Below are 14606 nucleotides of genomic sequence, written 5' to 3' on the forward strand. Positions count from 1 at the left end.
CAAATAGCTGTTTGTTAAACAGATCTCATAAAACTGCTTGATCTAGAGGGATGCCTGTGTGAAGAAGGTTTTGGGTTCATTTCCTTTATGTCTCTGTCTAAAATTAAACTTTGCGGCAATCTAATGGGTCATTAACAACAAGAGATGAACAACACACACTTCTGAAAAGACACAGAATAAAACTTGACAAGTACTGAACAGCCTTCCAAAAGATTTTGAGCATGTATTTTAAATATATATTTTCATCTTACAGAAATGGTTATTCTTCTCTGTTATCCCATGCAAAAATTGTTTTCTAGAGTCTTGTCATATTAATAATAGCAAACATTTAATTTAAAAAGTGCATGTTTGTGTGTTTGCAAAGTAACCATGCCTACAAAGTATTAGAGAAGCTATTTCAAATAAAATATGAGGATATTGATTGATAAAATGAAAAAAAATATATTTACTCTTGTTCATCAATTGATCACATCTTTTACCAGGGCACTGACACAGAGACAATTAAATAAGTCAGAGCAAGATCTGAAAATGTTAAATTATTAAATATGAACTACATGCCTTACAAATAAGCCTTATTCTCATTTCTTTCTTTCCTAAAGGAATTTTATCTCAAGGGGAAAAAAATTACATACACTCTGAAAAGGAAAAAAAATTATCTCATCTGTGCTAGAAAATGCCTGTTCACAGAACTCCCTCTGAAGACCAAGACATTAACTGCAGGATGCACTGCCAAAACAAGCCTGTGAGAATCTCCCAGGATTTTGCTCCATCATTAATTAGCACTACAGCAGTTCAGTATTGCCATGCTATTTTCAGTGATCTCATGTGCAAATATGTGCACACATCTTTGCACACAGACACCACTGTAATTCAGCAGAGACTGGCCACATAATGTCTTCTATGAAAATTCCAGCCACTCTGATAATATCTAGCAGAAATAGATATTTTTCTAATTGTATAAAACAGTAAGGATTAAGTGTCTTACAGCTCTCCAGTTGCAAAGTACATGTCTGCTTATCCATTGGATATTTAGTCAGATCCATGCTGCATGAAACAGTTGTTGTGATCCTTCAGGGGGAAAAAAAAAGTTTTGTAAGTATTAATGGGACAAAAATGTTCAGCAGTAAAAATAAAAAAATGCCATGTATCCTTTTGGAAATAATATTTTCAGCCTAATATCTATTGTGAGGAAAAAAAAAATCTATTATTTACTGGTATCAGAGTAATACAATCCCAAACAGAAACCACAGCAGAACAGCTGAGTTCATTGATGGTCTAAAAAGGCCACCATTTGTGCACTGTAAGTGAGAAGGGAGCATTTTCCTTTGTTATTTGCAATATATTTTAAGATTTGGTTATATTTATCAAAACCTTTCACAAAGGGTAATTCACAACAAATCATGCAAATCCATCATCACAGCTTGTTTGCCCCTGTGATGGCTTCACTGCAAACTGGAATGGCAACATGCAATTCCTGTGTTCAGTCTGCATGAAGCAAAAGGGTCTATTTAGGGAAGATCTATTACTAAATTTAATAATTTATCCATATTGATCAAGAATATTATGTATTCATAAAACTACAAGACACCACTTTTACAAACAGACTCATTTTCCTAAGCAGAGCCTGGGAAGTTTGAAACATAAGTAGACACAATCATAAAGGCTTATATGTGGTATTTACATACCTTATAGCATACAACACTGTTCCATTAGGGTATATCCTTATGAGACGATTCTCAACAGTGACATCATGAAGAAAAGACTTTTTTGAATCCACTATGAAGGTATCTGGCACCCAAAGCATTTCCACGAGTCGACCATCTAAGCTCAAACTCTTATTACCATCAAAACAAAGCCTCTCATCAGTCCATCGCTGCCTGAGAAATATGGTAGCTGTGTAGTCCTCAAAGAGAAAATCAAAATTATCATACAAAGGGAGCCTGTGTTGTATTCACTTTTACAGAAGTATATGGAAACAGCTGCTGGGCACAAACTGTGATTCTCCATGTCCCTGGCACTCCAAGAGCAGCTGTACTGAATTCTGCCAAATTTTCTGGCACTCCATGTGAGGTTGGTAGATTTTGTTCTAATGTTCATTTACAGTAAAAGCTGCTGGCCTTAGTTGGGGCTATGAATCAGCTGAAGTCATCAGAGCTTTTTAAGCAGATAATCTGGCTCTGTAAACCTTGAAGTTTTAGAATGATTTATGTAAGTGGTTCCAAATCTCACTTTATTCACATAAGTTAATAAATAAAGAATTTTTTAAGAGCACATGGCAAAAAGTTGAATGAATTCATATAGACAGGAAAGGAATCTTTTAGCACAGTTTCTCCTTTTAGCATCACAAAGGAAACAGTGGTACCCAATTTATCAAGACCTTGAACACAGCACTCAATCCAATTCCAATTCAATTTAGATGCCTTGCAGCCCTACATTAAGATAATATTATTTCTTACACCTTTAAACCAACTTTTGATTTTATTATGCATTATGAAAATTATAAATTCATCTGAAGTTCTGACCTTATTTCCCCTTTCTAAATAGTAACTAATAATTACTAATTACTAATACACTCAATCTAATATCTGATTAATTATTTTTTCTTTTTATTTCTGTGTACCAATGGAGGATCTTTAAGTAGAAAAGTACATTCCATTGCATAGTTTGTTCAAGAACAAATGATACAAATTAAATGAAACACAGCTGGAATAAATTAATGTGTGACAGCAACAACAGAAGAGAAAAACAGCCTGAGTTCAGCTGTATCTAATCACAGGGAGAGTGGCTTCAAAGGCACATGAATACATCTTTATTTTTCTGAAATGCATAAAGATTTAGACATTTCAGCTGAAAAATGAGAACTGATCCACATGCTTCTCATTAAGATTAATACTCAGTAGCAGATTTCTGTTTGTATCTGTGAGAGGTGGGATTCACAGCTGCATTTCTATGCTTATTATAGTGTTATAAACACAATAAGTGTATCATGAAAAAGAGAATTCCATCTCCTAACCCGTAGTGACTTCACAAGGAGACAAGCCCAAAGTTGTACTGCCAGCAGCTGTAAGCACAAGACATCAGCTTATCGACAAGCAAAGAAAAGACTGCAAAAACTACTATACCATATTTATTTCTGATATTGTATCAATGCTTGCAATATCCATACTCATTCCAACTGACACAGGACCATCTGCAAAAAAAAAAAGAGAAAGTCAGAATGTAGCTCGTACTTCTTTAATATTCAGTGTTCATGAGAACTGTCTACAAAATCTTTCCTTTTTTTTTCTAAATGTTTAGAAGGTATCTTAAATATTCCTGAAACACAGATTATGCAAGAATTTTCACATTCTTAACCAAAATGTCATACTTCTGAGCTAAAACTATTTTAGTTTTCAGAAACAGGATTTATTTCTTAAATACTTCCTGGTTTATATTATTTTTTTCCCCTGAAAAAAAGGTGCTGGGAAAAATGTTACACAATAAGGTGTGGAAGGCACAATCCCCATGGTACATCAGACTCTTCTGCTCTGAGGTGCAGAGCAGTGCAAAGAATTCTTCCAGTTGCAACATCTGGTCCATCAGATGTGGGTGAAGTAAGAAGTTTCACCTGGCAATGTCACATGGTTAATATCCAGATGGCACAGCTGAGTGACTTCCATTTAAGAATTTATGGTATATATTGTATCATTGTAATTTAATATCTTGCCTTTGACCACTAGCAAGAAACTTGTGATTTAAATATTTGCATTTATAAAGGAAAACTTGTCATAAGCTGAAGGCCTATTCAATGTAGTTAAACACCATACCTAAGTAGTTGTTATTGTAATGTCAGTATGCTCCGATTCCCATTTCCTCAATGTGCATTTCACACTGTTGGAAGGAAGATTACCAGTTGTGCATTTTAAAATGCAGAATTTGTGCAGAACTTTGATGAAAACACAACATTATTCCTGGTTGAATATGTGCAGAATAATTAAAAGAGTGCTTCTACAAAGAAATTAATATTAAATCAGTGCATCTTTCCAAGCAATTGAGAAGAGAACATAGCACTAAGAAATGCAGAAATACTTCAGGTAAAACCTTTGCAGCTGCTAGTGCCCCTATCTCACATGGCTGAAAGCCCTTCTTGGCTCCTTGCAATACATTTTGTGGAAATCTCCTATATGGCCCCAAATAGCATCCAGAGGAACATGGAGTCCAACTCCACCCTCCTGAATAACATTAAAGAAAAAAATGTATCATTCTGAGATGTGAAAGCTTATTAGTATTTTTTTACAAAATACTTTCATTTTAATGCATGTGTTAAAATCATTACACATTTGTCACTCCTAAAAAAATCTTTAAGTCCTTTGTTCTGGACTCAGTTAAAAGTTTAAAGATACAGCTCCAGCTTAAAACAGGACTGCAGGTTTGCAGCATGCCCTGCTGCTAATATGCATGCTTGTTATATACTATTAAATTATAGATTGGGTTTAGAAACTATTGTTCATATATTGAAAGAAGACTTTGGAGGTTAATGTTGAAACAAAATTGACTGAATAACTCTCAGATCATTGACAGCTTGTTCTTCTGTTTCTTCCCACTCTTTTCATGTTTTGATACTCCATGAATAAATTTATTTTTTCTATCTCCAGGATTAAAAGCTCAACCCCTAAGAAACTCATCCCAGCTACATGGGGTACAACAATTAATACTTATACTTACCATTGTACTATGTCATAAGTGCAGGTACAATACTGCCAGCATCAAAAGATATGTCAGACCCTCGAAAACCATTGAATTTTAAAGTAATGTGATTTATAACCCATGTTCTGGGGTTTTCTACATCTTCCTAGAGATTGCCATGTATGAGTGTAACAGAGCATATTATTGCCAACTATCTCATGATCATTTGGGGAGAACCCCATTCAGCAAGGCTCATGCTTAATGATGGATCACCCCAAGGACAGGACAGTGCAGTGTTCAGATGACTATGCAGGAATCATGGCTGGAAATAATCAGACTCTTTCTATTATATCATGATTTATTAGTAGGAACAACATCTGATCCTTATCCAGTAAAGTGATACAGATTAGGGAAAATGTCCATTAGCAGCATTTCAGTATCATCAGTGTTAGGTTGTTACACATATGAGCAGGAAAGCTGACTTTCCAGCAAGATTACTGAAATTAAGCAGGGGGTAATTTCTCAGGAATCAGACAAACAAAACTTTGTAGATCCTTTTTTTATTTCCTGCTGAAGTATTTTTCAAAGACTTACTGAGTAACACAACAGCACAGCAGTGTTGGGTGACTCCCAAGCACCACAAGACATCTAGCTCAGGTTGAGATGTACTTCAAGCCCAAACTGACTGAACACAAACCTGCCTTGGGTTCAAGTGCCAAGGAGTGGCAGCACAGTCAGGACAAAACCATCCTGCTCCACTTGCTCCAGCCAACAGCTCTCACTGCCCACATGCAGCCAGCCTGCCCAGCCCAGCACCCACAACAACTCAGCAGAAAACTTCATCACCCCAGGTACAGCAATGCTCCGTATGGGAGGAGCTGTGCAGGAAAACAAATTATGGAAAGAATCTTTATCAACACAATACAAGATGCCAAGATCAGCTCTGCTCCAGCAGTTAATTAAATCAGAACATCGTTAATAGTCAAATGCCAATTTCTTTTTTGCATGTGAGGATAAATGTTTACTTAGTAAGGCACCATAAATTGTAAAGTACTAATAACAGAATGAGTCTGCTCATAATTATTCACCAGGGTTTCCTCTGAACTTCCTCTGAAAGGTCTCTTGTTGACAGTGTCAAAAACTGGGCAGCAAACCAGACGAGGCAGTCAGTTCCTACATTTCCATATGTTTGGCAGAAGTTCTATGCATAATGACAACATCAGAAGAAATCTACTGATCTTCAGAAGAAAACTGAAGTCACTCTCTCCTGCATTATTGAAGGGAATCTTCAAAGCATGGCAGAGCATGGCCAAAGGGAGTGCCTTGTTACAGCACTGGCTGTGCAGCCCAAGAAACAAACGTTTCAATTTCACTGCAATTTATGTAAACTCTTCCCCTATGCCCTTTACAGATATTCATAGTGATCCCAAATGGGAAAGCAGCCAGAAGAGTGGCAGATAGCATACCTAAAAATTAAGTTTGGATCACTCACTGCAATGATCCCAGTCTGTAGCAGCAAAATAAACCACCACTGTGTCATGGATACTGCAATGGATCAGCACTATCAGTAATTTCCAGTGCCGAGCCATTAGCATGAGCCCTTTTTCACTTAGTTTAAGAAAACTCAAAACAATTCTGACATTCAAAAAGGTCTCAAAAGGCTTTTTTTAAGAATGCCTTATCTTTTCAGCAATACTGGATAAAATACTGCAAATAAACAAAAAATTAGAAGGAAAATTATCACTAGAATCATTCATTATAGCTTCCTAAAAAACTCATTTTGTCCCTCTGATTGTCAGCCTTGCTTTGGAGCATTACAGAATTCTTACATAAAGCTCAGATTTTTTTCAGTGCATTTAACTTCCCGCCACAAGACATCTTTCTTGAGAAATAGTTACATGAAGAAAGTAGACAGGTTAAGACAGGCCTTCTGACAGATCTCAACTGTAATTCTTGATTTGAAGGCATCAGAAGACAGACCCATTTCTAGCACAGATCAGTTTCAATCCTATTTGTTTACATCAATAATTTTTAGACATTGATGTTTCTTTGCTGGTACAGTTTGTGGACAAGACAAAAACTGGTGGGGACCATGTTAACAGGAGCTGGTTAAATAATTTGTCCATGTTTCCATACCGCCAAATGCAAGCAATTAATGTGAGGACAAATAAGACAGGCAGCACACACAGGATAGGAAACCATCTTGGCGAGCAGTGCCTTTGAGAAGGATTTAGAGTCTGTCACAGATAATCATTTTAACATGCTCTTTCCATCTTATGCTTTGGCAGCATCATTATTACAATGGGGAGTAATGCACAGAATTAAGTTATCTTGCAATCTATTCTGTATTGGCAAGACTGTTATGACTGTGACGGGATTCGTTTTCCACATTTAAATAAAATGTGCAAACAGCAGACACAGTTTGGTTGAGAGAAAGAGAAATATTACAAAAGACAAAAAATCTGGAACTTTAATATCAAATCTTGTAACATAAAAATCAAGGAGCATTGTTTACTCAGCTCCTCAAAGAGAAGTCAGAAAGGTGACTTGTCCAATGTCAGAAAATGCATGCTGTAGTTAGTTGTGCACATTGTTTGGCAAAGCAAAGTAAGATCCCAGTTTATGGATGCTGGACACAACAGGAAACTTCAAATAAATTGATCTTTTTACTATCTGAACATAATTTATATAAACAGTTTATATAAATATATATAAACCACTTATAATTTAGGGTCTCTGGAGCTAACCCTTTGAAGGGGTTGGAGAGGTAGGGAAGAACCCTGTCAAAAACCAAAACCCAAACTGTCCTGCATGCAGGAACCTGGCTTTGGTGGTAATCAGATGTTCTTAGTGTGTCTCCTGGGAAAAGAAGGAAAATCTCCATTGCCATGTGTATGCTGAAGTTTACATATTCTGGGCTTTTTGCTTTTCTCTAAAGAATTACATATTGGCTAGCTGGGACTTAAAATAGTCTTTAGATGATGTTTATTTGGTATTTCTGTCTTTTGTACCCTGCAAGTTTGCCTCACTAAACCAAAGGGTGTTAGACACAGCTAACATTCTGATGTCTCTTTTGTACACTTCTGAAGACTAAAATGCTTTCATCTAATTAAATGTATAGAACTTAATATAAATAACATTTGAGGGGAAAAAACCCATGATGACAGGTCTTACACAGAAGGTTGGACCCAAAATTTTATTTGCTTTAATTTAAACCTTATGCCTATGAAATGTATTACTCATTATGAAGTGAAGGAAAATAATATTTTAAATATTATTTAGAATATCGGATTTAAGCATGACACTTTTCTGTACCACTTGAAAGCAGCTTCCATATTCAAATATACTTAGCTGTGACCTTTTCCTAGTATCTCTCTTTTTAATTAGAACACTCAAATTATCACATTCAATCACAGAACAAAATCTATTTGTATAAAATTATTTACAAGATTTTATGCATCCCTTGACAACCCTATGAACGTAATCCAAGGCTCACTGAAGTCTGCAGGAATTGCTCATTAATTCAGAGAGTTTAGCACAGCACATAAAGTTATAAAATTGATCTACATGGTTCCAGCAGAAAACTCGAGGTGGAATTCAACTTGTATTGCTGAGATAAAGTGTCAGGGTAATGTAGCACATTTAAGGGAAATAACTGTTGATTTTTAAATCCCTTATGCCAGCTTTTCTATAGAAGTGTTCCATATATATCTGTAAGGGTAGGATAGATATAACTATATTGAGGAGTAATATCTACTAACATTAGTATAGGAGCATTTCATATTCCAGTCCAAGGAATGGCTAAAATCATTCCAGATCAGGGGTTTGGGGTTTTTTCATTCTTTATTGCACCTATCTGCTTAATTTATGAAGACTTGCTTGATGAACCAGTTCAAAGAGAACATTCTTAATAGCAAAATTCAGACGAGGACAGGGCTAAGTAACCAGTCCAGCTGAGATTCCTCTGTGCTAGCAGCATCTGAAGTTCCCTCACAATGTGGCAACCTGTAGGTGCCACCCACCGTGGACAAACATGGAACACTCAGCAAGGTTTACTTGTCTATAGGCCTCTGAAACACTAAGGCTGGCTTCAACTAATCCAACTCTGGGCACCCAATTTAGATGCTTAGAGATGGGAAGGACAGTCAGTGTTACACAAAAATGGCAATGTTTGTGCAGCCCGGGTCTGGAGGGGTGAGTGTGCAGGAGGAGATGACCAAAGGAAAGTGAGATAAATCCAGAATTAAAATCTAGAAAAGCAGGAGATTCAGTCCTCCAGAAGAGGAGAAGATAGTTTTTTTTTGTTGTTATGCAGTCATTGGACTCAAATGAAAAAGATGTTCATATTCCCCTGGTTAATGACACTACTCGATTTGGGGTATGTGGTTGGGACATTTCCAGTCATCTGCTAGTTCCAGCACAAAGACCAAACACAAATTAATAAGCAAATGGGAGGCTTATTAAACTAAAAATTTTATGAGCTGCCATAAATTTTACTTAACTAGTAAATATTTCTGGTTTTTCTAGCTGTAGGAGAAAGAAACTGTCATTTTATGTTTATACCTAACTTTCCTTTCAGGACTAAAACCCCTTTTGTTAAATATTAAGGAGCTCAGTGCCACTTGAGTAAAGCCAGTTACCAAGAACAGACACAAGGTACACCAGCTGTAGACAAAAAACCACCATATAAACCAGGAAAATAACACATGGAACAAAGCCAGCATAGCTGAAGTCACAGAGATAAATCAATTCCACAGGTTTGTTAAGCTGAGGATTTGGGTAGTTTGCTAGCTCTGCTTCCAAGAAGAGCAATAGCTTCTCCTTGGCCTCACCCTCATGCAAAGTGTAGCCCACCCTGCCAGTAACAGAGAGGGGTCAGGACTAGGCTGACACCACTCCCCAGCCCAAGCACATCTTCCTCTATAACAGGGAAAGTGACCCCCAATGATCTCACAAAAAGCTACAGGTTCAAAAACCAGGAGAAGCATTGCCTGAGTCATCCTAACTCAAATTATTCCTACAAAGAAAGTAATTTCTCACGAAACCACCAACGCTGCATTTAGAAGTGGCATTAATAAAATATATTTTTTTCAGAGTGTCACCTCATTCCTTCAGCACTCGAGCTAATAAAGCTCCATCAAAGGTTTCTGAGGCAGAGTGTGCATGCCTGAGCTGTAGTGAGCATATGCAGGGATGCTGGCACTGTCTGGAGGTGTGAGACTGGCTCTGTGTGTGACAGACTCAATCTGTGCCTGAGCTCCTCTGGGACTTCTAGGCACCCAGAGAGCCCTCAGCATCCCTCTGAACAAAACACCCAGACAAAAAAATAACTATAGCCATGCTGCAATACAACAGCTGAGGATAAAAAGATGGAGAAAAGGCAGATTTGTAACTCAAATATGCTTTACAGTACGTCTTAATTGCTATTACAGGATTTTGAAATGAGACTCTGTTGTCTACCTAAGCACACTCATCATGGCAGTGCCAACATATCTCTAGTACTAACATGAGGTAATGAATAAAATATATTAATGGCCACTGAACACAGTTATTTTACATTATGCATCATCTCCAATGAGGAAGGGTTAGTTTATTTATTAAAGTTAATTTTATTTTGCTGTCAGCCTCCTTAGAGCATTAAATATTTTATAGAATTTTTATCATCAGCTAAGATAATTACAATAAAAACAAACTGATGAAATAGTTTTTCCCTTTTTCTTCAACCTAAAATACAGGTGTATCTTAAAATTATTATATATGGATTCAGAAAGAGCACGTGATGTGGAGCATCCATACTGAACCAGGTATTTGGATGGCAAGAGGCAACACTATGGTCTTAGAAACTCATTAGTTAATAATTTTTGAAATAGGATATAAAGGGATATAAAATATTTCATTTGCACTCATATCTCTAACATTTGCAAACATCTAGCTTAAGCTAGATGTTATTGCCTAGCATTCACACTACAAGTTTATTTCTTGACAGACACAAGGTGCTGAGCTTCTTTTCAATATTCAGACTATTTGCTTCTTCAAGGTCCTGCACTTCCTCCAGGACAAGCTCTTCATGCCACTTCAAACTCCTCAGTACCTCTATACATCCAATAGCCTGACTCAAACAGGGAGGTTTTTCATTGAGATTTCAGGTGTCTGACTGCACTGCAGGGCAGTAAAATCAGCCTTGATGCAGCAGACAATATGGCTCTTCCAATCTAGCGACCATTGGTTTCTGATGCAGGGAACTGATATTTTTGATTCATTTTCTCTTTTCAATTCATTTCCCCCCCACAATTTTCAGTAAATCTGTTCAGTGAGCTTTAAGACCTGAGGCAAGTATCATTTATTAAATCATTCTCTTGCAATCTTATAGCTGAGGCACATAGTACTTTGCATAGTAACAAGACTTGCCTGTGCTGTTATGAACAGCTTGATATATAAAGCTTTCAAATCTTTAATCAAAGCTTTTTATAGTTATTATTTAGGAAATTAGAGGCAATTACACTTTTAAACAGGTAAGATGTTAGAGCTTATTTCATGAAGACAGACATACAATAATAGTCAAGTTTCTAACAGTCTGGAAGTTTAGCTTGCAAATACTTGGAAAATACATGTTTCACCTTGGGCCACAAAAGCTATTAAACTCTATCTTATTATATCACAGAACATATATAATCAGATCAGTGGCTGTCAGATATCAGAGGAAAAAAGTACAGAAAAAGCCATTTGCTCTCACTACAGAATTTTAGGCACCACATTATGTTATGACTCAGTCTTATCGAAAGAGCTATTCTACTTACTATCAAAAAATGGACGTAGATACTTGTTGTACCCTTTTATTATTTTTTGTATTGTTGGAGGTAGAATTTCACTTTTTCCTTCAGCTTCAGGAATTTCCATTGACCTAAAAGGAATTGAAAATGAGGATGTTTTAAAAGGACATAATAAAAAATATTCAAAAAAATATCAGATGTCATAATCTGTATTTGTCTCTTATTGGGAAAAAAACTCTTTTATACCTTAAAGTTTATTATTTCTTTTCATACCTTAAAGTCTAAGTCTATTTCTTTTTATACCTTAAAGTCTACTATTTCTTAACATTCCATCTGAGAAACAATCTTCTTTAATACTTTATCTGTAAACAGGGCATTATGGTTATAAGCTAGGAATGTGGAAGGGATGCTGGTTGTTTATTTCATCATTTAAAATAAAGCTTCTTTTTACATAATGAAATACATTATATTTAGGTCTCAGAGACAGAAATCAACCTCAGAGACTAGTGCATAAAAACACTCTTAAAATCCTGCTTTCACAACACAATTTTTAAACAGGCTACAGAAATAATCCTGTTGACCAAAACCAGTGAAGCATAATGAGAATTCAAGTACTTCCTCTGTTCAGAAACAGCTACAAATACAATCCATAGAAGTGATATATAAATAATTACAAACCCTTTCTGCCTAACCCCGAAGGTGAGCACCCCAAGACCCCGAGCAGGGTGTGCTCTTCAGAAATTACAGCACCGACAGTCACAACTACTTGTCCCAATGATTTGAGAAAGGTGGGGTATGAATTATAAAGGTGAGAAGCAAATAATTAATTGCCTTGGTGAGCCCAGCTGGCAGAGGCATTGTCTCTGCTGATGGAGAACAGACACCTATATAAACACCAGGAGAAGGGTCTGTAGATTTTGATCCTTGCTCTGGGATTTGCTGGCCCCAAAAAATGATCAGCTCTCCTACAGGAGGTGCAAGAGCTGTCGTGATTTGCTCCTAGGGAGAAGAATCTAAGCTTAAACCATTAGGTAAGGGGCTGCCAGTGTTTTGTGGTCTTCCCTCATAGTGCTAAATCCTCACTGAATTTCTTAGTTCAGTTCTTTCTGGAGCTACTCCTGAAACCTCTGCTTTCTCTTCTGCATTATATTTCTGGGTCTCCTGGAGTTTTCCAAAGCTTGATATTTTCATTTTAATTTTGCTGTTTCTGAGAAAGATTGAGTTCTTTTGTCAGGACACCGAGACACCAGGAATAATCCAGTATCTTAACCTGGAAAAGCTTAAATGCTAAGATGATCTCACTGAATGCACGTGGCCAAATCACACTGTGGTTTTAAATGTGGTATCCACTGGCTTGAAAAGCTGCTATTGCTGTATAATTTTTTATTCACCAGACCCTATTGCCACAGAAGTAACTGTTTTTCATTAGCTGCCTTATAACACAAATATGTTAGCTATTTGAATGATCTAATTTCTTTCCTTTATTTTTCCCCTTTTTTATTTCTATATTGCCAAAGAATTATGTTGTTACTTAAGTATACCCTTGAGTAATGCCAGAACTGAAATAAGGGAAGTTTCTCCTGTAAGTTTTTTCCTAAAGAAACAGAGTTGAGTTGAGATGTGACTATAAATAAGAAGGTTAGTTTTATGTTGCATAGAAATGTTAAAATTGGAAATGCATTTGAATGTAATTAATTTCTTAAATACTGTGCTTGGAATAGATAGCTCTCCTTTTGTAATTTACAATTTAGCTAAGTGTTCAGTGAGCTGCATGAGCTTAATTTCACAGTTTTACTGGATTGTTCTTGAATAAGTTTTACACGTTGTGAAATGTTAAAGGAAAACTTGTTTCTTTCCTACTGTTAGGGTATATTATTCTGCCAGTCAATATACAATTGCAGAGTGGTCTGGTTCATTATCATTAACTCTATTTTCCAAAATATATCTACAAAATTTTTATGGAAGTCCTTCCCTTAAATGACCTGTGGTAATTCATAATTTTCCTCATTAACACAGGATGTGTAGCCTTGTATCACTGGTCTTTTGAGATTTATGGTTAAGTAAGCCTGGGAAAGCTGTTGTGCTGTAATTGAGGCTGTGAATTAATGAGGCATAATGGTCCCCTGTGTGCTGCTTGACCACTAAACCTTAGAGAAGTCCTAGCACAGCAAGCCAGCAAGTGAAAGGAACCTGAGGCCTCCTAAATGTGTGTGCTGTTAGCAGCCTGCTGACCCCGGGGGACACTCAGAGGCAGACTGACTGTCAGTGCTGAAAGACAAGGAACTACAGAGGCTCTCTGCCCTAAGCAGTTTGGGGTTTCTGTGTTTTAAGGGATGATTCCCTGCTACCTTCAAAGTGCTCTTTCATTCACGTGCTCCATTCCCAGCTCAGCCACAGCGAGCTCACAACTGCACACATTCACAAAGGGAAAATCTGAGACTCGCTCCACTTCTACATCTGCATCTTCTCAATAATGCATCTAAGCTTCTCTTTTAACCAATATTTGTGTTGTTATATTTATGTTTCATGGTTAAGGGAAGCTGTTTAAGTTCCTCCATTTTCTTAATGCATGTAAAATACCTTGGCATGCATTTAAGTACGGAATTGCCTTGCAACAGGTGTTCCAGCAACTGAGGCGTGAACAGGCTTTTACAGAAAAAAAAAACCCTGAGTATATAATTATTTTTCAGCTGAGAATATCTATCTATTCTGGGCTGTCAATGCATAATAAATGCTTTAACTCATCAGGTTCAATGCCTTCTGGTTGCTTTTATAAAAGCTGAATTATAATTATTTATTTTCTTAAGTCTTTCTTACGCTCAAAAACTCAGATTTTTATGGGTTTGGCTAAATTTGAAAGGTGCAACAACTGTTTGTTATTTAAGGTACTTTCAAGTGAGTGTCTTAACAGAATGGGGTAATTGGAAGGGAAAAAAGGAACATTTGCCCTAAACACCAGTATATATCATTTATTTAGGCATAAGTACAGTCTAGACACATGTATGAGAATATTTTTTCTGGCTATTTTTTGTCAGAAAATATGTATCATGAAAGCATGAAAGAGGCAGAAACACCTTAGAACTGCAAGAAGATAAACAAAATGCCAGATACAGTTTGAACAAGCTTTTGAAACACTCCCCCCAGGAAAACAAGAATAAAAAAAACTTTTTT

General features: G+C 36.6%; 1 protein-coding gene across 6 annotated transcripts in view; it reads right to left on the bottom strand.

The window, feature by feature from the left end:
* Positions 1 to 14606, bottom strand: part of LOC135306658 (gamma-aminobutyric acid receptor subunit pi-like) — a 47585-nt gene that overhangs the window by 20326 nt on the left and 12653 nt on the right. For 3 of the 6 annotated variants that reach the window (XM_064430969.1, XM_064430970.1, XM_064430971.1), the window contains exons 4-7: positions 11463 to 11566; positions 3123 to 3190; positions 1686 to 1903; positions 986 to 1068 (exon numbers count right to left, since the gene is read on the bottom strand). In XM_064430969.1, coding sequence (XP_064287039.1) covers positions 986 to 1068; positions 1686 to 1903; positions 3123 to 3190; positions 11463 to 11566 — 473 coding nt within the window. Of the gene's footprint in view, positions 1 to 985; positions 1069 to 1685; positions 1904 to 3122; positions 3191 to 3476; positions 3538 to 3806; positions 3871 to 11462; positions 11567 to 12113; positions 12246 to 14606 lie in introns of those variants that run through there. The other 3 variants (XM_064430972.1, XM_064430974.1, XM_064430973.1) reach the window with 3 other exon arrangements.

The sequence above is a fragment of the Passer domesticus genome, chromosome 8, assembly GCF_036417665.1.
Source record: "Passer domesticus isolate bPasDom1 chromosome 8, bPasDom1.hap1, whole genome shotgun sequence".
NCBI lineage: Eukaryota > Metazoa > Chordata > Aves > Passeriformes > Passeridae > Passer > Passer domesticus.